General features: G+C 40.3%; 3 protein-coding genes, 1 long non-coding RNA gene and 1 other non-coding gene across 6 annotated transcripts; 2 read left to right on the top strand and 3 right to left on the bottom strand.

Annotated features, from left to right (window-relative positions):
- Positions 1–421: 421 nt before the first annotated feature.
- On the bottom strand, positions 422–12,754 carry LOC135797802 (uncharacterized). 2 transcript variants are annotated; one of them, XR_010549633.1, is made up of 5 exons: positions 12,665–12,754; positions 12,068–12,111; positions 5,541–5,660; positions 735–886; positions 422–666 (listed from the first exon to the last, which is right to left on the bottom strand). It is a non-coding gene; the product is annotated as an uncharacterized lncRNA (long non-coding RNA). The 2 variants fall into 2 exon arrangements; XR_010549632.1 differs by having other exon boundaries at positions 12,223–12,728.
- A 937-nt stretch (positions 12,755–13,691) lies between these two features.
- Positions 13,692–19,425, top strand: LOC135796866 (vitellogenin-like). Its single transcript, XM_065308955.1, has 2 exons — positions 13,692–13,793; positions 13,857–19,425. Exons 1-2 carry the CDS (start codon positions 13,763–13,765, stop codon positions 19,301–19,303), a joined length of 5,478 nt encoding a protein of 1,825 aa, XP_065165027.1. The 5' UTR covers positions 13,692–13,762; the 3' UTR covers positions 19,304–19,425.
- Positions 19,426–20,014: 589 nt separating this feature from the next.
- On the top strand, positions 20,015–21,686 carry LOC135797872 (odorant receptor Or2-like). Its single transcript, XM_065310435.1, has 5 exons — positions 20,015–20,848; positions 20,916–21,012; positions 21,066–21,170; positions 21,246–21,401; positions 21,471–21,686. Exons 1-5 carry the CDS (start codon positions 20,073–20,075, stop codon positions 21,528–21,530), a joined length of 1,194 nt encoding a protein of 397 aa, XP_065166507.1. The 5' UTR covers positions 20,015–20,072; the 3' UTR covers positions 21,531–21,686.
- Positions 21,591–27,652, bottom strand: LOC135797423 (uncharacterized). The gene is made up of 8 exons (XM_065309787.1): positions 27,179–27,652; positions 25,331–26,306; positions 24,932–25,259; positions 24,677–24,874; positions 23,489–23,819; positions 22,414–23,404; positions 22,030–22,357; positions 21,591–21,976 (listed from the first exon to the last, which is right to left on the bottom strand). Exons 1-8 carry the CDS (start codon positions 27,459–27,461, stop codon positions 21,734–21,736), a joined length of 3,678 nt encoding a protein of 1,225 aa, XP_065165859.1. The 5' UTR covers positions 27,462–27,652; the 3' UTR covers positions 21,591–21,733.
- TRNAM-CAU (transfer RNA methionine (anticodon CAU)) lies at positions 24,326–24,397 on the bottom strand. Its single transcript has one exon. It is a non-coding gene; the product is annotated as a tRNA-Met (tRNA).
- Positions 27,653–27,972: the final 320 nt, after the last annotated feature.

The raw sequence follows: 27,972 nt of genomic DNA on the forward strand, positions 1-27,972 counted from the left end.
AAAGATTTTATTAAAAAAATGGCAAAAGATTTCTCTTTTTTATGGTCGACATTAAAAGTTGGAATTTTTAAATTCTGTTTTCGAATTCTGATAGACAATTTAAATTTTCGAAATTTTGTCGAGAAATCCATTGAAATTAGTCACAAAATTCTTTTGAATATTAGGATCGCAGAAAGTGCAGTAGGCTAAATCTCTTGAATAGCGACGTAGTTTAGTTACTCGTGGATAGATGACACTAGTAATACCGTTTTTAAATTAATATTGATACAATATAAAATTATTTTTGAACTATTTCTCATATCTAGCAGTGGTATTTCCATTAAAGTTTAAGGGATTTATGGATTAATTAAAGGAGTTACAATGTTGTGAGCTATGTTCTCCGTTGGGGACAAATAACACAATAAAAATTTATAGTTCAAAATATAAAACAACAATTTTATTCAAACATGTAGAATAACAAACTCAATTTCTTAATTTATACAACATTTTTAACAATACAAGCATGAAAACAGGATAATAATATGCAATTAGATAATGTTCTTTTTATATCTTTTAACAAAATACATAAAAATTATATCAATATCAGCTTCAAAATGTTGTAAATTCATTCAATCGTATTTGGAATCATCATCAACACCGGCAATCCAATCTTCAACTTCTTGGACACTATAAACCAGATTGAATAACAGAATAGTAAAATGTAAAATATTATAAATTACCAATATATAACATACGTTCTTGGTATTTTAGTCCAGTTGACACATCCATCTTCAGTAAAGGACACATCATCCTCAATACGCACTCAGTACCCCGGAACCTCTCCACTTGCTCCTTATTGATAAACTTAGACATCTCAGGATAAGCCAGCCAATGCTTCATCCAACAACTGAAAAATATTTATGTAAATGAAATATACATGTAATATCAGAAATAAGATTTAAGAAAAGAGTGTACACGAAAAGGAGAGGCCATCGTTTAGTTTTAAGCTTAAGTTTAAGATGCTACGCAGTCATTTTACGAGTGCAAGAGAGATGATAAGGGAGAGAATAAAAGTATGTACTCGGTATGGAGGTATGACGTTTGGAAGGGATGAGTGCTGAGGGTCAGTTTTGACCTACGAGTGATGGACAGTTCTCGAAGAGCATTTGACATAGACGTTTCATTTTTTTTTGTACCACATTGCATTAATAAACTAGCAATATCATTTAACCACACTTGTTCTAACTACTAGAAGTAAGAACCTATACCCTATCACATCCACAGGGTATTACAATTTGGGGGCTCGTGCCAGGATCTAGTTTGAGTGACAGTTACAGTTGTGAAGTTAAAAAGTTATTTTGTGACAGTGTAGTGCAATAAAATGGCAGATAACGAAGTAGCCAACGAAGTAGTGGGTTTGACCGACGAAGAAGTCGCCCAGATGACCATACCAGAGCTGAAAGTTGAGCTCAGAGGAAGACGCCTCAGGTTATCAGGGAGAAAGCGCGAACTTGTTGAACGGTTATTGGCAGCGGTACGATTAGAACGGGAGCACGGCGCACTAGACGACGAAGAAGAAAACGACGACAACAACGACGAAGAAGAAGACGAAGAAGAGGAGGAAGAAGAGGAGCTACTCACAGGAGTCCCGGAAGACGCCAGGGCTGGCCAGGTGGTTACTCCTCAAAACCCTCAAAACAACGACGAAAACGACGAAGACCGTGAAACTCAAATTCGAAGACCCGCGCTGAACAGACCCCGACGTACGTTATTGCTCTTAAAAGACGTCGAGAACTCACTAGAAAAGTTCAGTGGGGATGACTTGCTGAATGTCTCCCGCTGGATTGAAGATTTTGAAGAGTTAGCAGAAGTATGTGGCTGGACCGACGTACACAAAGTCGCGTTCGGGAAGAAGATGTTAACGGGTTCAGCGTTAGCTTTTGTACGCCAGGAAAGATGCGCTAAGACGTGGGCAAAACTTAAAAAAGCTCTGAAAGACGAGTTTGAAGACGAAGTAACCGACCAGCAGATCCATCGAGAGCTGGCACAAAGGAAGAAGAAGACCGACGAGACCTTGCAACAATATATGTACGCAATGCGTGAAATTGCGGGGCAAGGAACAGTGGATACACGATCTTTAATTGAATATATTATTCAAGGTATTCCTGATGAGGTCACCAACAAAAGTGCACTGTATGGTGCTAACACGCTGCAGCAATTAAAGGACCGCTTCAAACAGTACGAAGCGATGAAAAGAGACATGAAGACGAAGCCGAAGCCCGTGGAGAAGAAAGACGATAAGACGAGGAAGCCTGATGCAAGAGGTCATCCGAAGAAGCGGGCAGCTGGTGAAAAGGGTGATAAACTTAGGTGTTTTAATTGTGGGTGTGAAGATCACGTGAGTGCAGAGTGTCCTGATAAGGAAAAAGGTGCAAAGTGTTTCAATTGTAACGAGTTTGGGCACATCGCGGCGCGGTGCCCAGACAAGAAAAATAAGGCATATGTAATTTCAAGACCCGACATGAAGAAATACACCAAGGAAGTGTCAATAGATGACTCTAAGTTTGTAGCTTTAGTGGATACAGGTAGTGATTTAACGTTTATCAGGTCAGATGAGTATGTAAGATTAGGGTCACCACCGTTAGGTAATCGCAGAATCGAGTTTGCAGGTGTTGGATCCACTGGCAATGAAACTTGGGGTGAGTTTTCAAAGATAATAAATATTGATGGGCAAAATTTGCCGATAACGTTGCATGTAGTATCTAGTAAAGTGTTGACGAACCATGGTTTATTGTTGGGTACTGACTTTTTGGACCAAGTAGAGGTTAGAGTCAAACGAGGGGAGGTTACATTTTTGAAGTTAGATGAAATTGAGTTTGACGCAAATGCACCCGATATTTATAGAATTAATCTCATACATAAGACCAAGGAGTTGGACTTATCGCATATCGAAGATTTGCCTTATCGAGAAGCCGTGCGGGATATTATTAACGGGTATAAGCCAGAGAAGACGCGAGAGGTTGATTTGACGGCTAAGATTGTTTTAAAAAGCGAGAAGCCGATCGTTAGACGGCCGCGAAGGTTGGCTCCTTGCGAAAAGAAAGAAGTAGATGATTTAATGAAGACGTGGATCGATGAGGGGGTAATAAGACCGTCTAATTCGGAATACGCGAGTCCTATAGTAGTGGTGAGAAAAAAAGATGGCTCCATCAGAGTGTGCGTTGATTTTCGCGAATTAAATGACGTCATTGAGTGTCCACATTTTCCATTGCCGTTGATTGACGATATTTTGGACGCTTTACAAGGGTTCATGTATTTTACAACGATAGATTTAAGAAACGGGTTTTTCCACGTGAGAATGCATGAAGACAGTTGTAAATATACATCTTTTGTCACGCCGACGGGACAATATGAATTTTTAAAATTACCATTTGGCTTAAAGATTTCCCCGATGGTATTTCAAAAATATATTACTTTAATTTTTAAGGGCCTTATAGAAATGGGTATTCTCATAGTTTATATGGACGATATTATTATTCTAGCTAAAGATTTGAAGGAGGCATGGGAACGTTTACTTATGGTAATAGAAAGAGCAGAACAATATGGGTTGGTAATAAACTGGGAAAAATGTCGTTTTCTGATGAAAGAAATTGAGTATTTAGGGTATGTTGTTTCGAAAAACACCATAAAACCGTCCACTCATAAAAGTAAAGCCGTTGCTAATTTTCCCAAACCAACATCTGTTAAAAAGGTTCAAAGTTTCTTAGGTCTCACGGGGTATTTTAGAAAGTTTATTAGGGGTTATTCAAAGATAGCTAAGCCATTAACCGATTTGTTAAGGAAAGATGTTTCATTTTGGGAACCATGAGAATGACGCCTACGAGGCCTTGAAGTCAGCACTTACCAATGATCCTGTGTTAAAATTATACAGAGTAGGAGCTAAGACGGAATTACACACAGATGCGTCTATTGACGGGTATGGGGCAATATTAATGCAAATTGACCCAGATGACGGGAAGTTTCATCCGGTCTATTATGCCAGTGGAAAAACGACTCCTGCAGAGTCTAAGTATACGAGTTACGAGTTAGAAGTACTAGCTATTGTAAAGGCATTAGTTAAGTTCAGAGTGTATTTGTTGCCGATACCATTTACTATTGTAACCGATTGTCAAGCATTCGCTATGACAATGAAGAAGAAAGATTTATGTTTACGTGTAGCCCGATGGGCTTTGCTTTTAAGTGATTTTAAGTATTCGGTACTTCATAGACCGGGTAAAAGTATGCAGCATGTAGATGCGTTAAGTCGAAATTCATTACCGAGCGCTATGTTTGTGAGTGAGAGTGAAGGTGGGCTGATTGCACGTTTAAGAAGTGCACAGAATAAAGACAATGATGTCCGTAAGCTTATAGATGCCGTAACGTGCAGCCAGACCGATGGGTATGTTATTAGGAATAAGATTTTGTACAAACAGTGTAAAGACGATTTGTTAATTATAGTACCTAAAGGCATGCAGACTCAGGTAGTCAGACAGGCACACGAACGTGGCCACTTTGGGGTCACAAAAACCGAAGCAATTGTCAAGCAAGACTTCTGGTTTAAGGGGCTGCGAGAAAAGGTCGAGCACGTGATAGCCAACTGTTTAGACTGCATCTTAGCTGAGAGGAAGTTGGGTAAGCAAGAAGGGTATTTAAATCCATTAGACAAAGGAGACAAGCCATTGGATACCTATCATATTGACCATGTGGGCCCAATGACCTCTACGAAGAAAAGATATGCACACATTTTTGTAGTGGTGGATGCATTTACCAAGTTCACGTGGCTTTATCCTACTAAATCTACCGATACAGCGGAAGTACTAGATAGATTAACAAAGCAAGCTGCCGTATTTGGGAATCCAAGACGAATCATCTCTGATCGAGGAACAGCGTTTACGTCTAACGCTTTCAAAGACTATTGCACCGAGGAGAATATACAGCATTCTTTAATTACGACAGGAGTTCCCAGAGGGAACGGGCAGGTAGAAAGGGTAAACCGAACCCTTATACCATTGTTAACTAAATTAACAGCACCAAATCCAGATGATTGGTACAAGCACGTGGACAAAGTGCAAAGATTTTTGAATGCCACAGCGAGCAGGAGCACTGGAAAGACGCCGTTTCAGTTGCTTGTAGGCGTAGACATGCGGATCAAGGAAGATACGCGAATTAGAGAATTGATTGAAACAGAGTGGACTACACAGTTTGAAGAAAAACGGTGTGAATTACGCGAAGAAGCTACAAAAGCAATTGCCAAGGCGAAAGAAGGCAAGTATGTACTCGGTATGGAGGTATGACGTTTGGAAGGGATGAGTGCTGAGGGTCAGTTTTGACCTACGAGTGATGGACAGTTCTCGAAGAGCATTTGACATAGACGTTTCATTTTTTTTTGTACCACATTGCATTAATAAACTAGCAACATCATTTAACCACACTTGTTCTAACTACTAGAAGTAAGAACCTATACCCTATCACATCCACAGGGTATTACATACATATACCGAAATTAAATTAATTATTCTTACAGGATCCATTAAGGCTCCCATTTAGGGCACTGTGCGAAGGTAGCGATAGAAGTGACTCCCATTCAAGGCACCGTACAATTTAGTGCAAGAACGGCGGCTCCACGACATTGCGTTCGCCGGCTAAAACAAAAAAAACCACAAAATTAGTCGACCAATAAACACAAAAAGGGCATTTTTGTAGGTTTCACGAGGGATAAACCCACAAATTATACATGAAAATTAAAAAGAATTTAAATATCTATAATTTGGTGAAAGAACGGTTGTCCTACGACATCGCGTTCACCCGCTAAACACTAAAAACCCCAAAATTAGCCGACCGGAATATATAAAAAGGGCATTTTTGTAGGTTTCCCAAGCGATAAACCCACAATTTATACATGAAAACTATTAAGAATTTTAATATCGATAATTTGGTGAAAGAGCGGTTGTCCTACGACATCGCGTTCACCCGCTAAACGCTAAAAACCAAAAAATTCGACGACCAAAAAACACAAAAAGGGCATTTTTGTAGGTTTCCCGAGGGTAAACCCACAAATTATACATGAAAATTAAAAAGAATTTAAATATCTATAATTTGGTGAAAGAACGGTTGTCCTACGACATGGCGTTCGCCCGCTAAACACTAAAAACCAAAAAATTCGACGACCAAAAAACACAAAAAGGGTATTTTTGTAGGTTTTCCGAGGGATATACCCATAAATTATACATGAAAATTAAAAAGAATTTAAATATCTATAATTTGGTGAAAGAACGGTTGTCCTACGACATCGCGTTCACCCGCTAAATACTAAAAACCCCAAAATTAGCCGACCGGAATATATAAAAAGGGCATTTTTGTAGGTTTCCCAAGCGATAAACCCACAATTTATACATGAAAACTATTAAGAATTTAAATATCGATAATTTGGTGAAAGAACGGTTGTCCTACGACATCGCGTTCACCCGCTAAACGCTAAAAACCAAAAAATTCGACGACCAAAAAACACAAAAAGGGCATTTTTGTAGGTTTCCCAAGCGATAAACCCACAATTTATACATGAAAACTATTAAGAATTTAAATATCTATAATTTGGTGAAAGAACGGTTGTCCTACGACATGGCGTTCGCCCGCTAAACACTAAAAACCAAAAAATTCGACGACCAAAAAACACAAAAAGGGTATTTTTGTAGGTTTTCCGAGGGATAAACCCACAAATTATACATGAAAATTAAAAAGAATTTTAATACCTACAATTTGGTGAAAAAGCGGTTGTCCTATGACATTGCGTTCGCCCGCTAAACACTAAAAACCCCAAAATTAGCCGACCGACAAACATAAAAAGGGCAATTTTGTACGCTTTCCGAGGGATATACCCACAAATTATACATGAAAATTAAAAAGAATTTAAATATCTATAATTTGGTGAAAGAACGGTTGTCCTACGACATCGCGTTCACCCGCTAAACGCTAAAAACCAAAAAATTCGACGACCAAAAAACACAAAAAGGGCATTTTTGTAGGTTTCCCAAGCGATAAACCCACAATTTATACATGAAAACTATTAAGAATTTAAATATCTATAATTTGGTGAAAGAACGGTTGTCCTACGACATGGCGTTCGCCCGCTAAACACTAAAAACCAAAAAATTCGACGACCAAAAAACACAAAAAGGGTATTTTTGTAGGTTTTCCGAGGGATAAACCCACAAATTATACATGAAAATTAAAAAGAATTTTAATACCTACAATTTGGTGAAAAAGCGGTTGTCCTATGACATTGCGTTCGCCCGCTAAACACTAAAAACCCCAAAATTAGCCGACCGACAAACATAAAAAGGGCAATTTTGTACGCTTTCCGAGGGATATACCCACAAATTATACATGAAAATTAAAAAGAATTTAAATATCTATAATTTGGTGAAAGAACGGTTGTCCTACGACATCGCGTTCACCCGCTAAACACTAAAAACCCCAAAATTAGCCGACCAGAAAATATAAAAAGGGCATTTTTGTAGGTTTATCCCTTGGGAAACAAATTATACATGAAAATTAAAAAGAATTTAAATATCTATAATTTGGTCAAAGAACGGTTGTCCTACGACATGGCGTTCGCCCGCTAAATACTAAAAACCACAAAACTAGCCGACCAAAAATACCTACAATTTGGTGAAACACCTGTTGTCTTACAACATTGCAATCGCCCGCTAAATACAAAAAACCACAAAATCTGCATCTGGGAAAGTTATTCCATACTTATTGTAGCACCGCGTTCGCGTGTTATACTAAAAAAAAAAAACTACAATTCCTAGCGCAACGAGTACTAGTGCGTATACACACAACTTTCAATATAAATCGCGTTACGGAATTTTCTGGCAATAAATTTCGATACATGGAGATATAGACTTAAATTCTGCATTTAAAAAAATCATTAAATAAAAAAATATAAAATAAATATATTTCCAACAGTAAAAGGTCGAAAAACGCGACTAAAAGTGCTAAAAAGTGACATTTATCAATTTTGGTCTATTTTAATCAATCGCGAATATCTCGTAAACTAAAAGAGATAATTAAGATCCGATCGCAGCGTCTTAATCTACGGACTATTCTCTATCAGATAGGATAGTTAAAAAGGAAATCTGTGAGATGACATTTTAATTCTTAAGAAAAAAATTGCCAAGGGGGGGTGCTTGATACTTTTTTACGACGATTTTCAAAAATTCATATCTCTTAAACTAAAAGAGATAGCTACCAAAGAATTGTTGATTATGAAAGATTGGAAAATTGTCTATCAGATAAAAATATAAAATAATTATATTTCCTACAGTAAAAGGTCGAAAAACGCGACTAAACGTGCTAAAAAGTGACATTTATCAATTTTTGTCTATTTTAATCAATCGCGAATATCTCGTAAACTAAAAGAGATAATTAAGATCCGATCGCAGCGTCTTAATCTACGGACTATTCTCTATCAGATAGGATAGTTAAAAAGGAAATCTGTGAGATGACATTTTAATTCTTAAGAAAAAAATTGCCAAGGGGGTGCTTGATACTTTTTTCGACGATTTTCAAAATTCATATCTCTTAAACTAAAAGAGATAGCTACCAACGAATTGTTGATTATGAAAGATTGGAAAATTGTCTATCAGATAAAAATATAAAATAATTATATTTCCTACAGTAAAAGGTCGAAAAACGCGACTAAAAGTGCTAAAAAGTGACATTTATCAATTTTTGCCTATTTTAATCAATCGCGAATATCTCGTAAACTAAAAGAGATAATTAAGATCCGATCGCAGCGTCTTAATCTACGGACTATTCTCTATCAGATAGGATAGTTAAAAGGGAAATCTGAGAGATGAAATTTTAATTCTTAAGAAAAAAATTGCCAAGGGGGGGTGCTTGATACTTTTTTTCGACGATTTTCAAAATTCATATCTCTTAAACTAAAAGAGATAGCTACCAACGAATTGTTGATTATGAAAGATTGGAAAATTGTCTATCAGATAAAAATATAAAATAATTATATTTCCTACAGTAAAAGGTCGAAAAACGCGACTAAAAGTGCTAAAAAGTGACATTTATCAATTTTTGCCCATTTTAATCAATCGCGAATATCTCGTAAACTAAAAGAGATAATTAAGATCCGATCGCAGCGTCTTAATCTACGGACTATTCTCTATCAGATAGGATAGTTAAAAGGGAAATCTGAGAGATGAAATTTTAATTCTTAAGAAAAAATTGCCAAGGGGGTGCTTGATACTTTTTTTCGACGATTTTCAAAAATTAATATCTCTTAAACTAAAAGAGATAGCTACCAACGAATTGTTGATTATGAAAGATTGGAAAATTGTCTATCAGATAAAAATATAAAATAATTATATTTCCTACAGTAAAAGGTCGAAAAACGCGACTAAAAGTGCTAAAAAGTGACATTTATCAATTTTTGCCCATTTTAATCAATCGCGAATATCTCGTAAACTAAAAGAGATAATTAAGATCCGATCGCAGCGTCTTAATCTACGGACTATTCTCTATCAGATAGGATAGTTAAAAGGGAAATCTGAGAGATGAAATTTTAATTCTTAAGAAAAAAATTGCCAAGGGGGGGTGCTTGATACTTTTTTTCGACGATTTTCAAAAATTAATATCTCTTAAACTAAAAGAGATAGCTACCAACGAATTGTTGATTATGAAAGATTGGAAAATTGTCTATCAGATAAAAATATAAAATAATTATATTTCCTACAGTAAAAGGTCGAAAAACGCGACTAAAAGTGCTAAAAAGTGACATTTATCAATTTTTGCCCATTTTAATCAATCGCGAATATCTCGTAAACTAAAAGAGATAATTAAGATCCGATCGCAGCGTCTTAATCTACGGACTATTCTCTATCAGATAGGATAGTTAAAAGGGAAATCTGAGAGATGAAATTTTAATTCTTAAGAAAAAAATTGCCAAGGGGGGGTGCTTGATACTTTTTTACGACGATTTTCAAAAATTCATATCTCTTAAACTAAAAGAGATAGCTACCAACGAATTGTTGATTATGAAAGATTGGAAAATTGTCTATCAGATAAAAATATAAAATAATTATATTTCCTACAGTAAAAGGTCGAAAAACGCGACTAAAAGTGCTAAAAAGTGACATTTATCAATTTTTGCCCATTTTAATCAATCGCGAATATCTCGTAAACTAAAAGAGATAATTAAGATCCGATCGCAGCGTCTTAATCTACGGACTATTCTCTATCAGATAGGATAGTTAAAAGGGAAATCTGAGAGATGAAATTTTAATTCTTAAGAAAATAATTGCCAAGGGGTGCTTGATACTTTTTTCGACGATTTTCAAAATTCATATCTCTTAAACTAAAAGAGATAGCTACCAACGAATTGTTGATTATGAAAGATTGGAAAATTGTCTATCAGATAAAAATATAAAATAATTATATTTCCTACAGTAAAAGGTCGAAAAACGCGACTAAAAGTGCTAAAAAGTGACATTTATCAATTTTTGCCCATTTTAATCAATCGCGAATATCTCGTAAACTAAAAGAGATAATTAAGATCCGATCGCAGCGTCTTAATCTACGGACTATTCTCTATCAGATAGGATAGTTAAAAGGGAAATCTGAGAGATGAAATTTTAATTCTTAAGAAAAAATTGCCAAGGGGGGGTGCTTGATACTTTTTTACGACGATTTTCAAAAATTCACATCTCTTAAACTAAAAGAGATAGCTACCAACGAATTGTTGATTATGAAAGATTGGAAAATTGTCAATCAGATAAAAATATAAAATAATTATATTTCCTACAGTAAAAGGTCGAAAAACGCCAGTAAATGTGCTAAAAAGTGACATTTTTCATTTTTTGCCCATTTTAATCAAATGCGAATATCTTGTAAACTAAAAGAGATAAATAAGATCTGATCGCAGCGTCTAAATCTACGGACTATTCTTTATAAGATAGGCTAGTTATAGCGCAAATCTGGGAGATAAAATTTTTCTTCTTAAGAAAAAATTGCCAAGGGGGGTGCTTGATGCTTTTTTTCGACGATTTTTGATAATTCATATCTCTGAAACTAAACGAGATAGCAACTAAGAAATTGCTGATTATGAAAGATTGGGAAATTCTCTATCAGATAAAAATATAAAATAATTATATTTCCAACAGTAAATGGTCAAAAATCGCCACCAAAAGTACTAAAAAGTGACATTTATCAATTTTTGCACATTTTATTCAATCGCGAATATCTTGTAAACTAATACAGATAAATAAGATCTGATCCCAGCGTCTTAATCTACGGACTATTCTCTATAAGATAGGATTGTTAAGTTGGAAACCTGGGAAATAAAATATTAATTCATAAGAAAAAATGGGAGTCAGTTATACATTCATCCATGTAAGGTGACACAAGTCACTTCTATCGACACCCTGCTACGGTAAATCGAATAAAACTCAACTACACAATTGCGATTAATTGCAATATAACTCAATAAACAAGGAATAATCAACGTTCTTGACATATTCGAGTCGATAAACGATAATAGTGCATAACTTTTAAACTAAAAGCGATAGCGACCAACGGATGAAAGCTATAAAAGATTTGTAAATTCTGCATTAGATAAGAATTTAAAATAATTTAATCTCGTGGAATAAAAGGACCAGAAACGTGACAAAAAGTGCAATTTTTTTTGCCCTTTTTTGAATGGCGAATATCTCCTAATTATGTCCGACCGTACCGGTCGTCTAAATTGTGTCACAGGTAGGTAGTACGTGATAAAGAATTAAATTCCGCATCTGGGAAAATTATTCCGAGCTCAGTTTAAGGCCGAGTTCGCGTGTTATAATAAAACAAACTACAATTCCTAGCGCAACGAGTACTATTGCGTATATGCGTATACACACAACTATCATCATAGCTCGCGTTACGGAATTTTCTCGCAATAAATTTCAATGCAGGTAGGTAGTACGTGATAAATAGAAAACTTGTTTATAAACAGCAAATGCATATTTGACCAAAAAATATAATTGAATTATAAACTTACCAGTGTACAGCTTATCGGACTGCCAGGCACAACGAGTGCTGTAACTAAACGAAAACATAAATTAAACCAAAATAATTCATACAATTGAAATATGTTATAATTAACAATCAACACAAAACAAACAATTTTTGCTGTTTAGTTAAAAAAATACATACACGAGCCTGATGAATCTTTCTTAGTGATGAGAATCGACATGGTGGTGATATATATAGGTATATATACGATTAATTTAGTAACTGACACCAAACACAACGCCGAGTGAAGAATGTTATCACCACTATCACGTGACTTGTAATATACATAACAAACGCGATCAAAAACCGGCATGTCCGAACATTAAGCAAATTACTATAGTCGCAAAGTACAAATAAATAGTCGATTGATCTTCGTATATAACAGGAATAAACGATATAAGTCTCTCAAAACACAACCGAAATAACCAGCGACCGGCACGAAACTGGCTGCAATCCACCGATAGTGCATGCCAAAACTGCGTATACAACGACGGGACGTATATGATAAGAAAGCAAGAGGTGCGCAAAAGCGGCGCGTCGACGGCACGCGACCTTGCGCGCGAATTTGCAATATGCACATTACCTGTGATCTAAACTAAACTAGATTTTGCTGCATGCAGCAAGTTGATGCGGCGCTAGGAGACAGCGCGCGGTACACATGCGATAAGAAAACTATTCTCGTGGCCACGTTTGTCGATAAATATAAAAATAAGCCGTATAACTCGATTTTACGATTTTTAGTGCAACCTAGTGCCATCTATGAATGCGACAGATACTAGTCCCACAATTTAAACTATTATAATCAATAATTAATGTTTCCACTTAGTTCATATTGTCAATTAACATGTAGAGCGTCTCTTAAACTATAACATGGCCTTTAGAAACTCACAAAATGTGAATTAGGTCTATTGCGAATATCTCGTAAACTAAAGGAGATAGAAAAAAATCGCAGAGTCTTAATCTACGGAAAATTTTCTATAAAATAAGCTGCTTAAATTAGAAATTTAAGAAATGAAATTTTAATTCATAAGAAAAAATGGCCAAACTAAAAGAGATAGCAACCAGAAAATTATAGATTATAAAATACTGAAAAATGCTCTATCAAGTAGAAATTTAAAATAATTTAGTTGAACGCATTTTTATTTGTTAAATAGAATATCTTCAGACAACGGCAGTTGCTATTGGATTTTGTTTTAAACTGAACAAGAAATCAATTTTTTATACGAAGGTACGCAGAGACTCATTTACTATCATATGACAATGAGATAGTCAAAATTCTTCTTTCGAAAATTGGCAAAAACAACCATTTTTAATTGGCATTTCAGGGTACTTCCTAAAAGATTAAAATTTCGGAAAGATACACAGCTTTTACGCATGTGATAACGGATTGCTGATGATTGCATTTCTGCCATGCATTTGTGTTAATGCATTAATAGCAATATTTGGTTACGCTTATGAATGAATTTGATTAAAACATACTTTTGGGTGAACGATTACAATTAATTTGCATTCAAAATTATCAATCAATTTGCAGATCAGCAACAATTAACGAGCAAAAATCAACATGCGATGCGCTTATCTGTGGAAACTGCTGATGTCCGTTGTGCAAATAATTTTGGTATAAAAGCTGAGAGCAAAGCACGGAATGGCACACTTCTGAGTTCATCAGAACGAGTCCAAGATGTGGTCCCAACTTCTCTTGTGCTGTCTTAGTAAGTATATTTCTCCTGTTTGTTAGAATAATTTTTTAACTGAATACGTCTATTTCCGAATAGTCGGCTTCGCCGCTGCCTCCCAAAATGGCTGGCAAAGCAATATGGAATACGAATACAAAGTGCAGGGTCGCACTTTCACTGCCCTGCCCGACATCGCCAACCAGTACGCCGGTATTGCGATGAAGGCCAAGCTCATCGTTCGCCCCGAAGGCGACGAGGTCCTCATGGCCAAGATCGCTAACGCCCAGTACGCCCAAGTTCACGCCAACCTTCCTGAAGGCTGGAAGAGCGACATCCCCGAGAGGCATCTGCAATACAAGCAGTTGCAACTCAGCGAGAAGCCTTTCCAGATCCTCCTCAAGAACGGCGTTGTTCGCGATGTCATCGTTGACCGTGACGTGCACAACTGGGAAGCCAACATCATCAAGGCCATCGTCAGCCAGGTTCAGCTCGACACCCAGGGTGAGAACGTGATCAAGGCTCACCTCAACCAGCTGCCCGAGGGTGATGACAACTCCGCCGTCTTCAAGACCATGGAGGACACCGTCACCGGCACCTACGAGACCCTTTATGACATCACCCCTCTGCCCGAGTATGTTCTGCAATCTCAACCCGAGCTTGTGCCCATGCCCGAACTCAAGAAGAACGGCGAGGTCATCGAGATCATTAAGACCAAGAACTTCAGCCGCTCCGAGGAGAACCTCGGCTACTACTACGGTCTGGGCGGTATGGGTCAGTTCGAGCCCAACACCAACCAGATGGGAGATTTCTTCCTCCGCTCCGCCATGTCCCGTGTGATCGTTACCGGTTCTCTCAAGCGTTTTACCATCCAGTCTGCTTCTACCACCAACAAGATCATCATTGCCCCCACCCTCAACTCTGAGCAGAAGGGTATGGTTGTTTCTCACTTGAATCTGACCCTCCGCGCCATGCAGCCCGCTTCCGGCAGCTTCGAGCAGCCTCAGCAGGGCCAGAAGCTCGGTTCTCTGACCTACACTTTCAACACCCCCTTCTCTGGCAACCACGAAGCCCGCCAGGGTGCCAAGCGCAGCCAGCAGGAGTACATGTACTCTTCTGAGGAAGATGACCAGCAGTACCGTCGCCAGCAGCACCGCCACCCCCGCTCTGTCCAGCAGTCCGAGGAATCCGTCGAGTCCCAAGAGCAGTGGGCTCAGGAGGAGGCTAAACTTAACCAGCCCCTCAGTCCCTCTTCTTCCCTCTACATTGGTTACAAGGGCAAATCCATCAAGTCCGCTGACAAGATCAACGTTGTCGAGGCCGCCCACAAGCTCGCCCAGAAGATTGCCAAGGAGATCCAGCATCCCCAGGAAATCCAGAAGGAACAGACCCTTGCTTCCTACGTTATTCTTTCTTCCGTTGCCAAGATCATGAACGAGAAGGAGATGCAGCAGGTTACCGACAAACTGTACACCAAGGAACAGCGTGGCCAGCAGGCTGAAGCCTGGTACGCCTACCGCGACGCCATCGCCGAGGCCGGCACCGGTCCCGCTCTTCTCACCGTCCAGCAGTGGATTGACTCCAAGAAGATCCAGCACGAGGAAGCCGCTGAGGTCGTCGCTGTTATGGCTGATTCTGTCCGCCAGCCCACCGACAAGTACATCCGCGCTTTCTACCAGCTTGCCATCAAGAACGAGCAGGTTCAGCGCCAACACATCCTCAATGACACCGCCATCCTTTCCTTCACCCGTTTGGTCCGCAAGGTTATTGTCGACAAGTTGGTTGCCCACAACCAATACCCCGTCCACTCTTTCGGCTCTTTCCGCACCCAGGAAGGCCAGCAGTTTGTTGCCCAAGAACTGATCCCCCATCTTAAGGATCAGCTTCACCAGGCCGTCAAGGAGGCTGACTCCCACAAGGTTCTCGTTTACATCCGCGCTCTCGGCAACGTCGCTCACAAGGAGATCCTCGCTGTCTTCGAACCCTACCTTGAGGGTGAGAAGCAATGCTCTCAGTTCCAGCGCATGCAGATGGTGCTCGCTCTTGACAAACTTGTCAAGACCCACCCCAAGGTCGCTCGCTCCGTCTTGTACAAGATCTACCAGAACGCTGGTGAGGAACAGTACGTTCGTGTCGCCGCTGTCTACCAGCTGATGCGCACCGCTCCCCCCGCGTCCATGCTTCAACGCATGGCTGAGTACACCAACATCGACACTGACGAGCAGGTCAACGCTGCCGTCAAGGCCACCATTGAGACCGCTGCCCAGCTTGAAGGTGCTGAGTTTGAGGAGCTCGCCTCCAACGCTCGCGCCGCCCAGCCCCTGCTCACCAAGAACACCTATGGCATCCAGTACAGCCAGAACTTCCTCCGCTCCTTCGTCGCCAAAGAGATGAACCTCTTCTACAAGCAGACCGCTCAGATCTACGGCAGCCACGACTCTGTCATGCCCAAGGGCTTCAAATACGCTCTTCGCGCCGGTCTTGGTGGCGCCCGCCGCCAGCTCATCAACGTCCAAGGCATGGTCTCTTCCGTTGAGGAGCTCACCAACGTCTTCCAGCGTCAGTCCCACCAATACCAGAAGCACCAGGAGCAGCAGCAGCAAGGCTTCCAGCAGGCTAAGCAGCAGAAGTGGTCCGCTGAGTACATCGCCGAGAAACTGAACATCAAGAACCCCGAGCGCGAGCAACTGGAGGCTGACCTCCTGGTCCAGCTTGCCGGTGGCGTCACCCGCTACTTCGCCATCAACAACCAGACCATTGAGATGTTGCCCCAGCTTCTCCGCCAGGTCGAGGACATGCTCCGCGAAGGCGAGGACTTCCACTACACCAAGTACATTAACCGCAACGACGTTGCCATCAGCTTCCCCACTGAAATGGCTCTGCCCTTCGTTTACACTCTTGACGCTCCTACCCTTCTGCACTTCCAGGGCAAGATCCGCGCCACCGCCGAGCCCAAGATGTCCAACGGACAAGCTATCCGCATGCCCGAGACCATCACCGCTCACGCCGAAATCCGCGCTCTTGTGTCCGCTCGTCTTCAGGCTAAGATCGGCTTTGTCACTCCCTTCGACCACCAGCAATACATTGCCGGTTACGACAAGAATGTGCAGATCAACCTGCCCATCAAGTCCCAGTACGAAATCGATCTGAAGACTCAGCAGGTTCAGGCTCAGTTCCAGCCCATTGAGCAAGACAAGAACGTCCAGGTGTTCCACTACAGCTCCTGGCCTTACACCGCTAAGCACGACATCCTCTCTCTGGAACCTGTCGCCCAGGGCCCTCACACCAAGATCATCTACGCCGAGCAGCAGCCCCAGAGCCAGTTCAACCAGCTCGTCGGTAAGCAGACCGGTATGGCTTTCCGCGTCCAGTACATCTCCGAGCAGAAGTTCGCTGACTCCATGTGGGCCTACGAACAGCTCCAGCGCCATAACGGCGATGCTATCGCTTTCCTCCTTGCTCCCCTCTACGACGAAACTATCCAGCACACCAAGGCTGAAGTAACCTACGATGCCCAGGAATCCTCCGCCCGCAAGGTGCAGATGCGTCTTGGCTACGAATCCGAGTACCAGCAAGAGCAGGGTCACGGTAACGCTGAGGTTTCTCAGTTCGCTCAGCTGCCCCGCGAGTCCAAGGCTCGTCAGCAGCAGTTCGCCAAGATTGCCTCCGCCGGCATCGCTTCCTCCACCGCTCGCGTCGTTGACCTGTCTGTCGAGTTTGACGGTCACAACAAGGCTGAATACGTTGCCACCGCTGCCATCGCTTCTTCTCCCGTCGACGAGAAGGCCCGTGCCCTCTTCTACTACAAGAAGCACGCCGCCCAGCAGTCTTACGAAGTTGCTTTCTCCGCCAAGGCTCACATCCCCAACACCAACGGTCTTGACTACCAGTACGCCCTCCAGTTCGACCCTACCACCACCGCCCAGGCTGAGCTTGCCTTCGGTCAAGACCTCCAGTCTGCCACTAAGGTTCAGCTTCACGCTAAGCTCCAAAAGAGCGAAACCCGCAAGCAGTACCTTAAGAACTCCGAGCGCGCCCAGGAGTGCCACGAAGAGATGAAGCAGGGCAACAAGCAGCTGCCCGCCTGCGCCAACATGACCGCCGAGGCCAACCTTCTTGACCGCGTCAACGTGCACGTGCAAGTTGAGCATCTCTCCGCCAAGGCCCGCAACGCCACCCAGAAGATCTACAACGCTCTTCGCGCTTACGGCTACTACAACCTTGACGAGAACACTGTTGATCCCCAGACCAACGAGAAGGACAACCAAATGACCATCCAGGCCCGTTTCGAGCCCGACTTTGAGGCTGTCAACGTAACTATCCGCACCCACAAGATGGAGTCTCACTTTGACCAAATCCGCGTCAACCAGTGGGCTAAGCAAGTCTTTGGATTCCACCCCGTTTTCCGCATGACCGACCGCGTGATGTCTGAGGCTCTTGAGCTCGACACCTACCGTCCCATCTGCGTCGTTGACCAGACCGCCGCCAACACCTTCGACAACAAGACCTACCGCGCCGACCTCGGCAATGCCTGGACCGTGATGATGCAGTACGTTCCCCAGTTCGCTCGCGCCAGCCGCCACCAGGAACGTTACTCCCAGCAGCAGGAGGAGCAGCAACTCGAACAGTACTCCGTTCTTGTTCGCGATGCCTCCAACGGCCAGCAGAAGGAAGTTAAGATGACCATCCGCACCCCTCACACCGAGGGCCAGACCATCGAGATTGACCTTAAGCCCCAGGGTCAGTGCGGTGACAACAAGCAATGCGCCAAGGTCGTTTACAACGGCCAGGAGATCCAGTACGACGACAAGAAGGTTCGCGACATCATGCACGGCCTTGTCAAGGTCTACGCTCTTCCCGACGGTGACGTCAAGATTGAGGTCCGTCAGGCCTACTACATCATCTATGATGGCGAGCGCGTCAAGCTCACCGCCACCCACGACAAGCTCCGCGGCTCCGTCCGTGGTCTCTGCGGTACCTACACCGGCGAATACGCCACCGACTTCCTTGCCCCCGAATACTGCATCTACGAGAACGAGGATGCCTTCGTCGCCGCCTACCAGGTTGAGCAGGCCGAGGGTCGCCAAGGTCGCTACAACTACAAGCAGCAGGGCAAGCAAAGCCAAACTGAGTGCGTCAAGCCCGAGATCCAGTACGCCAATGTCATCTCCGAGCAGGATGCCGGTCGCGCCCACCAGCAATACCACAGCCGCCAGCAGCAGCAGTGGCAACAACATCACGGCAAGAACGCCCACGCCCGTGGCCAGAACGGTGATGGTCAGGAGTGCCTTACCCACCAGACTCAGTACAAGGTGATCGAGAGCGACGATGAAATCTGCTTCACCATCCGCCCCCAGCCTGTGTGCCGCAAGCACTGCAACGTCGAGCGCATGTCCACCAAGAAGGTGCCCGTGCACTGCGTCGCCAAGTCTTCCGTCTCCAAGCTGTGGAAACAGCAGATCGAGAACGGCGCCAGCCCCGACTTCTCCCACAAGTCCGTCTCCAAGGACATTTCCATGGAGATCCAGACCTCTTGCACCCGCTATTAAACCTTTAGATGGGTGAGGGGAGAAACTTCTCAAAACCACCACCTTGAATTCTAGAACTCTTTAAATTACAAGCATCCCAAAAATGTAAAAAAAATAAAGCAATTAAAAAAATACTCTTTGAATTTGTGCCTCTATACAACCCATCTAAAATTTGCAAAAAAACACTTTTAATACATTAGTAATACAGAAAAAACTTGATCGTCCTGGTTGTACACACACATGCTGGTACATTATTTGATCATCACCCTGAACTACAATTATACTGGCATGACCAAGCAGCACTGGGCCAGTTAGTAACCGATATAATAACGATAAAATAATCTATGAGATAATTATGGAATCCATTTCTTAAATTTTTAAATATTTTACAAATTATGTACATAAATAACTCGTTTTTACTTTCTATAAACTTTTCCTGAGAATTTAACAATTGTATCACGTATTAATTATTTAAAAGAAACATCGTTTTCACCTGATATTTTATAATACAAATTACATTCTTCATGCATAAAATCGCTTAACAATTCAATCGTTTCGAATTGCAATATAGTAATTTGGCACACGCTGTAGGCAGGTATACGAGGAATTTTTATTATACACTGCATCTACCTCAACTTAAACGTATAATTTTGTTAGGAAATATAATAACATGAATTTCGATAAAAAGCTGTTACCCATTTTTAAATGGCATATAAATTCATCAGTCAATTCCATTTCCTGTTAGTATAATTTTCGCATTTCTGCAAACAAAAAACAAAGAAAATCCGCAATGAGAACCGCCGATTCATCTCATATTTTAGATGTGGTAGACTATCTAAAAAAAGTACTAACATTTTCGGGAACATGGCCAGTACGCAAGCCTTCCTGGTCTCACAGAATGAGAAAAACAATTAGTTGGATCTTTGACATATCAATTCAAATTTTCTTATTCGCGGAAGCGTATAAGAACTTTACACACCGCGAATACAAAGAATTGACCGAAATGTTGTCCATTATGCTATCATTTAACTCTTGGCTTATTAAACGCACGATATTTGAGCTTAATTATGGTGCTCTTCTAAGCCTTCTTGAAAAACTTGATGATCCCGTCCTACACGACTTTCCTAAACATTGCGACGGTTACATTAAAAGAGCAAACAGATTAACAATGATATGCGCAGTATCATTTCAATTCTTTGCTGCTAACATGATACCATTCTCGTTATTCAAACCAATTTTTAACGCAGGGTTAGCTATGCACTTCTCTGTTGTGGAATTAGGCCACTGGTATTACCCGGTTCACATTTATGAGTGTCTTGCAATGGCAAACACCTGCTACAATAACAGCACCATGGACTGTCTTTCAATGGCTTTAGTCTCCGTTGGTAGTACACAATTGGAAATACTAAAAGATAAAATAACGTATAGCAGACAATGGGCTGGTCTTACAACAGAAGAAATTGATAGTGGTATTGTTAATACAGGTCCTGACATGGATCCAATACTTGATGGCATAATTCTTGAGCATTTAAATAATTGCGTGAAACATCATTTAAAAATTTTAGAGTAAGTAATATATCAAAATCTATTAATTATTAGAATTATATTATACCGAATTATGCCTTTATTACAGTTTATTGGATAATATTGAGAAAATATTAACATATCTTATATTATCACAGTTTTTTACAAGTGTATTAGCATTTTGCAATACTTGGTTTCAATTAGCGGTGAGTATGATGTTTTGTGGAATAAATACATAATTGAAATTTATTTATTTCAGTTAGAAGATCAACTTGTTAAAATTTTGTTCTTGGTAACGTACGCAACTGCTTTGCTTATACAGTTGGGGTTGTATTGTTTATTTGGTGACCGAGTTATTGAAAAGGTACATTCCTAGTTGCAGTTTACATTAAAATCTTGATCAAATGCTTTATCAATTTAATATTTAAATATTTTTCAGAGTCAGGAACTTTGTGAAGCGTGCTACTTTGCAGACTGGTATAAATCAAACAAGGCCGTGAATAAAACGTTAATGTTAATTATGGAAAGGGCAAAACGTCCCTCCGTTATAACTGCTGGAAAGTTATCCGTTTGCAGTCTAGTAACATATACTGGAGTAAGTACTCACATTCATTCCCTTGATTGAGGTTTTAATAGTGAAATGTATGTTATTAATTTGTTTTAGCTGATGAGAATGTCATATTCATATTTTGCGTTGATGAATCGATTGTATGGTTCAACATAAATTAATAGATTAGAACCAAGGTCAATAGTTCATAGTGAACATACACTGCTTGCAAACAAATTATCAGTCAGCAAATTATAGGCTTTATTATACATTTTGATTATATTGAAAAGTTATAAAAAACATGATTAAAACCGCCATAGACAAACGAACAAACTCTCCATACCATCATAAATCCACAAATGCGCATAAATTTCTGTGGATTAGGAAAGTTTAGATGGATCTGGAGTATAATCCCATTCATACACAAATTTATAATCAAATCTTTTGTTTCCTAAATGATGAATGCAATCCTCAAGCCGTTTTTGAACCTTCACAATATCAAAGTATGGTGGTACCAAATACTTGTACTGTTTGTCAAGAATATTACCGCACATCTTCATGGCGTCTTCGAAATGACCGGCCCCAAAAACATCATTGGCTTTTAATAAGTTCGGCGCTAAGTTCTATAAACATGAATAAGTTAATTATATTTTTACTTCATACATAGAATAATTACCATTAATTTAGTAAGTATTGACAAAGAAACATCTGTGTTTTTGCACTTAGGACATAGCCAGGAGTTCTCCTTCTCGGGTGAGCAATGAATAACTCCACCACACTCACACAACAGCGGGACTACCTCTTGACTCATTTGACTGGCAAGTGGCCAATTTTCTTCGCATGCTTGACACTTGCATGTAAAATGACAGGTAGATAACAGCGCATCGATTCGTTCTTGCCTCGTATTGTCCCAATACAAGACGCATCCATAAGTGTCATAAACAATGTCCCCTGCCTTAATCGGTTTAATACTGCGTAGAACCAGAGTGTCCTTAATGTAATACCTATTTAACAAAGCAGGTTTTAACAAAAATCATTCCCAAAGCAGCAAATTACTTACCTTGTAACAGATGGGTCACAAGAATGATTGAACAATGTCAACGTTGGGTACAAAGCGGTTCCAATTCCATGCGCCATTTTGATATGCGGTAATTCAAACATGATATGTAGATTGTAACGGAACATGTGCATATATTTGTACATTAATTCACCCACAGCCACCTCCTTCTTGGTTAAATGACTATCCGCTGGTTTGTAACCGAAGTACTCTTTGATTCTCAATATCTTCAGCAAGAACACTGCGTAAAATGTCATTTCCAAAAGCACTGCAACTCCTTGCAAGTTTTCATGACGCTCCAGACGACTGACATTGTAATAATCTTCGGTTTTGTAAACATCCACCTCGCGGTCCACGCTGGCATACGCTTTATCTTTCAAAACTTGCGCCCGGGGACGTTGAGTGATCATCCGCAGCGCCATCAGCGGTACACACTCGGGAGTTTCGGAATCAAATAAAGGTGTAATACCGCATTCGTATTGATGGTGGACTCTTGCGTTCTCTAAACAAGGAATGCTGCAGTACACTGCATGACACTTGGCGCAAACGTGAATCTGATCAGTAGATATAGCGCAGTTCTCGCAATTATCTTTGCGTGTCACCACAGACACGTACGGCTGCTCCATGGCGACAATTTCTCCCGTCTTGATGTCTTCGGTAGCTACCACGTGTCGGCCCATAACATCATCCTTTTTCACAGTAAGTTTACTTGACAACGCAGGATACTGTGGGTTCCCTGAAGACCAGGAGGATTCCTCGCGCGTGGGCGATTTAACGGTACCGTCTTCATTTAAACGGATTAATTTTGAACCAACGGATCTACGTAGGGCTTGCAGGGCTTTTCTGCCACGTGTACTGATTTTTTCTGGATTAGGATGGTGGCCATATTGTTTAATGAAGGCGACATCTTGTAAGACTTTTTTGTACTCGCAGTCATCAAGGAAGACCGCACAACGATTTGCGACAAGAACTGCGTAAAGTTGTTTACCTTCCGCTGGAAACAAATTCATAGACTGAATTCACGATAATAATTTATTGCAACAATTAAATACATACAATAAATAAATAAGTGACTTACGTTTGTCCTGTGGGCATACCTTAAGTGCCTCGTTGTACACAGTCACAGCTTGTGCATTACTGTGTTGCTTTAAGAATAAATCGTTACCCCGCACTTTGAGGGCTTCCGCGCGTTCCATAGATTTAAATTCCGTTGTAAACAAATCTATTTTAACCTCTTCACAAAATGCAAACACGTGTCTGATTCTCACCGGCGTGTCCGCAAACTTGGAACAAAATTTCACGACATCTTCTCGAAGTTTATCAAGGACTGCATTATAATAGCGTTTAACGATGCATGGCGCCGGATCACTCATTTCGTAAATGAAATTGTGCTCTTTTGTGATGCAGAATCAACGTGGCGTATGAGCGCAAAACCCGTAGTATTATTACAGTTCTTTTGTTAAGACGACGGCTCGGCGCACTGCGATCTCACGAAGTTGTTTGCAAATGGGGCCAACTCGCGGAACGCCGAAATCTCCTTGACCCCTTCTTAAAAATTACTATCGTACTTACTCTTATTCTTCCCAACTTGTAGTTGGTACAGGAACAAGAAAAACAGCATATATTGATTATTGTTTTCGGATCACCTGAAAATATCAACTAATAAATATTTATTAATTAGATGGCATTATAGTTTTATCTTACAAGCCACTTTTTTCTTTTGATTAGTTTTAACACTTGTGGAATATGTAAACTAATTGGCATTCCGGTCGCAACTAAAATATAATTACAAGATTGTGATTATTAAATGGGTGATATGAAAATGGGTAACAAATGTCACAAATGAATTAAACGATTAATGCGATAAAAGTATTGGAGTATGTACAAAAACTGTGGATGCAAAACAATAAAATGTTAGCAGAGCATGGTTTCGATCCACGGACCTCTGGGTTATGGGCCCAGCACGCTTCCACTGCGCCACTCTGCTATGGACTTCCAAAGATTTGTTTGCAAAGTGTGTTTTTATTACTCAAATAAAAAATAAAATCAAATATCAAATAAAAGTTATTCTAAAATAAAATGCAACACAAAGCAGCATTTCACACTACCATATTCTAAAAAAACATTTCAAATATTTTAAAATGACGGAATAGTAACTATAAAATAAAGTTGACACCGCAAAAATTGTATTTTTTGCGAGTTTACTCAAAAAACGGGTAAAACTTATATGTTAGAAAAACAAAAAATCTAAATTTTAATTTTTAACTAAACGGTATTGAAAGTGTCTGTTGCCACGCTGATCGAGACATTTTATGATCATCTCAGTACTCCTAATTATAGGTTCGCACGGGTGCGCGAAGAGTTCGTACAATGTCACAAGATTCTCCTCATACAACTTACGACAATTATCAAAATCACCCTTGAGAAAATGTTTATTTGCTTGCGCTTCCGTCGCCTCCAATTTCTAAAAATAAAATTAAAACATACAATACCATTCAATTCTTCAGATTTAAATGCTTACCATCATAATTTTGCGCACCGCGCGAAAATTTTTACGTTTGTGACACTTAGGGCAAATGGCGGACGGCCTAGAAATTTTATTATGTGCAACCAGAATCCCACCACAATCACACAAGACTAGGTAATCGTTTGGGTTCATGTCGACGTAAACTGGCCAATCTTCAACGCAAGCTTGACATTTGCATTTGAAGAAATAACTTTCGTTCATAGCTTCAATGCGTTCTTCTTTCCTCTGAGTAACGTACCACCATCCGTAGCTTACAGTGACAGGGTCTCCCGCCTTAAGAGGTTTTAAGCAACGTAGAACCGATACGTCCTTAATATTGTACCTTAAAATGCATAAACGGATTCATAGACATTTACATAACCTAATTTATAGACTAATATGATGAAGACTTACACCATTGCAGATGGATCGCAAGAATGATTAAACAATGACATTGTTAGATAAAGACCAACACCGATTCCTACAGATTTGTATATGTTAAGCGATGCATTAATCGGTCTGATTTCATCTATAGAATTCAAATTAAATTGAAGCACTTGTAGATATTTATAAAGTAATTCTCCAACGATTATTTCCTCTCGAGATAATTCGCCAGATGCTTCCGGATCAAAATACTTTGTAATGCGCAATCTTTTCAGCATAAAAGTTGCGTAAATTGTCATGAATAACATTCGATTCCTCGATTTTTCATGGCGTTCCAATCGAGTAATGTTGTAATGATCATCAGATTTATAAACACTCAAGTTTCGTTTCTTCTTTGAGTAAGTCTCTTCGAGCAAAACTTGCTGAAGAGGTCGTTGAACAATCATTCGAAATGCCAGTCGAATGTACACCTGTTTAGAAGTGCGTATATCATACATGGGTAACCAGAACATACACTCATGTTTGTGATAAGTCTCCGCCTTCTCCAAGCATTCCATACTGCAGTAAAGTTCCGAGCACTTTGGGCAAGCGTAAACCTGATTGGTAGACACTGAACAGAATGTGCAATTTGTATAGGTTGTCATTATGGTAGCGTAGGGCCTCTCCACGGCTAAAAGCTCTCCAGGATTTATATCTTCGGTTGCTACAACGTGTCGCCCCAAATCTTTGTCGCTTTTGACTGTTAACTTGCTTGATAATGCTGGATACATTAAATTTCCTGAATTCCAGTTTAACTCTTCCGAGTGATCACGTTCAACAATTGGTTCGGATTCGCTTAAAGCCAGCAGCGCATCGGCTTCTAGACGTTCGATTTTCTCCAGGTTCGGATGGTGGCCATATTGTTTAAGGAAGGCGATATCTTTTAGGGCCTTTGCGAAATGTCCAGTATTCACAAACGCCGCACAACGATTGGAGATTACAATGGCATATAGTTTTTTCCCCTCCACTAGAAGAAAAAAATGTGGAATACATAAATATACTGAATTTTGGGAACTCAAAAGTGCCAATGTTCACTTTTTACCACTTTTAAACACAATTTCAGAACCTCTACACCACAAATTTAAAATATTTTCTTGTTTTGTCCCATAGAGAAATTTCCAAACTTTCATTATCTTTGATCGACTGGTCGCTAACGGGTTTAGTTCAAAAGATATTCACTACCGAATTCGAATTTCCAATTTAACTAGCTTATTTTATACAGAATTTTCCGTAGATTTAGACTTTGCGATTCGTTCGATGTATCATACGGTGCCCTGAACCAAGTCACTTCTACCGCTAGCCTCGTACGGTGCCCAGAATCAAGTCACTTCTACCGCTACCCTCGTACGGTGCCCTGAACACGAGTCACTTCTACCGCTAATCTCGTACGGTACCCTGAATCAAGTCACTTCTACCGCTACCCTCGTACGGTGCCCAGAACCAAGTCACTTTTACCGCTACTCTGGTAAGGTACCCCGAACACGAGTCACTTCTACCGCTACCCTTGAACGCTGCCCTGAACAAGGGTCACTTCTACATTTTTTCTTACAAATTAAAATTTAATAACTTAGATTTCCAATTTAACTAGCTTAACTAGCTCTCATACAGAATTTTCCGTAAGTTAAAAATTTGAAATCCATTCTTGTCTATTTCTTTTAGTTTACGAGATATTGCCAATCGAAGAAAACTCTCATAAAATGAGAATGTCTACTTTCTAGCACAATTCAGAAACTTCTAGAACCGCCTTCTTGATATCATAAAAGCGATTATTCCCGCTAATAACTGGTGCAATACCAACAAAACGACTAAAATAACATATAGTAATTTGAGAATACTTACAAGTATCCTGGGGACACATTGATATTGCAACGTTGTATTCCTGGATTGCGCCAGAGTAGTTTTCTTCATCAAAACACGTGTTTCCATGCTCTTTCGAAACGGTTGCCTGGCCATGATGTTTTGAAATGGCCGGCGGAGGAAACAAATCAGGAACTGACTCACACAATGAGAACACGTACTTGATGCGCGACGCATTATCCGGCAAACTGAAGAAGTGCTGTTTATCAAGTGATAGTAGCTGAATAAGTTGATCACATTGATTTCGAAACTTTGAATCCGACATCTTACTACGCGATCAATCGATAAACGCACCACGCGCTCCCGGCAAATAATGACTCGGTGATTTTGCTGACTTGGAATGAAATAATCTTTCTTTGTTTCTTTTGCTCGCGGATTACTTAAAGGGAAAACAGAGGGCGTTAATCGGCAATTTTGATGACTTCGCTGAGGGTCTCGCAGGTGGCACGCACACTCTGACTCTGATAATGAATTTTAGCAAGTTTTAGGATTAAAATAAACGTTTTAATTACAAAAATAAGAGATGTAAGTAACAATTCGTTCTTATTTAATCTATTAGATTCATTGAATGTGTTTTATTCATTAGTCAATCGAATAAATCTGCTCAATCAACAAATTTCGCTGAAACAACAAAAGCGCAACTTATATCAACAATGAAAACGGTGATACCCAGAAAGGCTTTATCGGCCTTTCTCGGCATATCATCGTTGTGACCAACAGTGACCTTTGTGCCAAGCAAAAATCCCTAGAGAAGAATATATCAAATGCTTCCAAAT

This window comes from Atheta coriaria, unplaced genomic scaffold (assembly GCF_025399875.1).
Source record: "Atheta coriaria isolate IRGN ID8LTWV9N9 unplaced genomic scaffold, Caltech_Dcor_3.1 hic_scaffold_8_pilon, whole genome shotgun sequence".
NCBI classification, from domain to species: Eukaryota; Metazoa; Arthropoda; class Insecta; order Coleoptera; family Staphylinidae; genus Dalotia; species Dalotia coriaria.

What these genes read in the sequence shown, in the direction of transcription:
- LOC135796866 (XM_065308955.1), top strand. Translation starts at nt 13,763, where the DNA reads ATGTGGTCCCAACTTCTCTTGTGCTGTCTTA. An exon ending in ACTTCTCTTGTGCTGTCTTA is followed by an intron (nt 13,794 to 13,856) that starts GTAAGTATATTT and finishes ATTTCCGAATAG; the next exon opens with TCGGCTTCGCCGCTGCCTCC.
- LOC135797872 (XM_065310435.1), top strand. Translation starts at nt 20,073, where the DNA reads ATGAGAACCGCCGATTCATCTCATATTTTAGATGTGGTAGACTATCTA. An exon ending in CATCATTTAAAAATTTTAGA is followed by an intron (nt 20,849 to 20,915) that starts GTAAGTAATATA and finishes CCTTTATTACAG; the next exon opens with TTTATTGGATAATATTGAGA. An exon ending in GTGACCGAGTTATTGAAAAG is followed by an intron (nt 21,171 to 21,245) that starts GTACATTCCTAG and finishes AATATTTTTCAG; the next exon opens with AGTCAGGAACTTTGTGAAGC.
- LOC135797423 (XM_065309787.1), bottom strand. Translation starts at nt 27,461, where the DNA reads ATGTCGGATTCAAAGTTTCGAAATCAATGTGATCAACTTATTCAGCTA. An exon ending in AATGTGTCCCCAGGATACTT is followed by an intron (nt 26,307 to 27,178) that starts GTAAGTATTCTC and finishes TTTTTCTTCTAG; the next exon opens with TGGAGGGGAAAAAACTATAT. An exon ending in CAATACTTACTAAATTAATG is followed by an intron (nt 21,977 to 22,029) that starts GTAATTATTCTA and finishes TCATGTTTATAG; the next exon opens with AACTTAGCGCCGAACTTATT.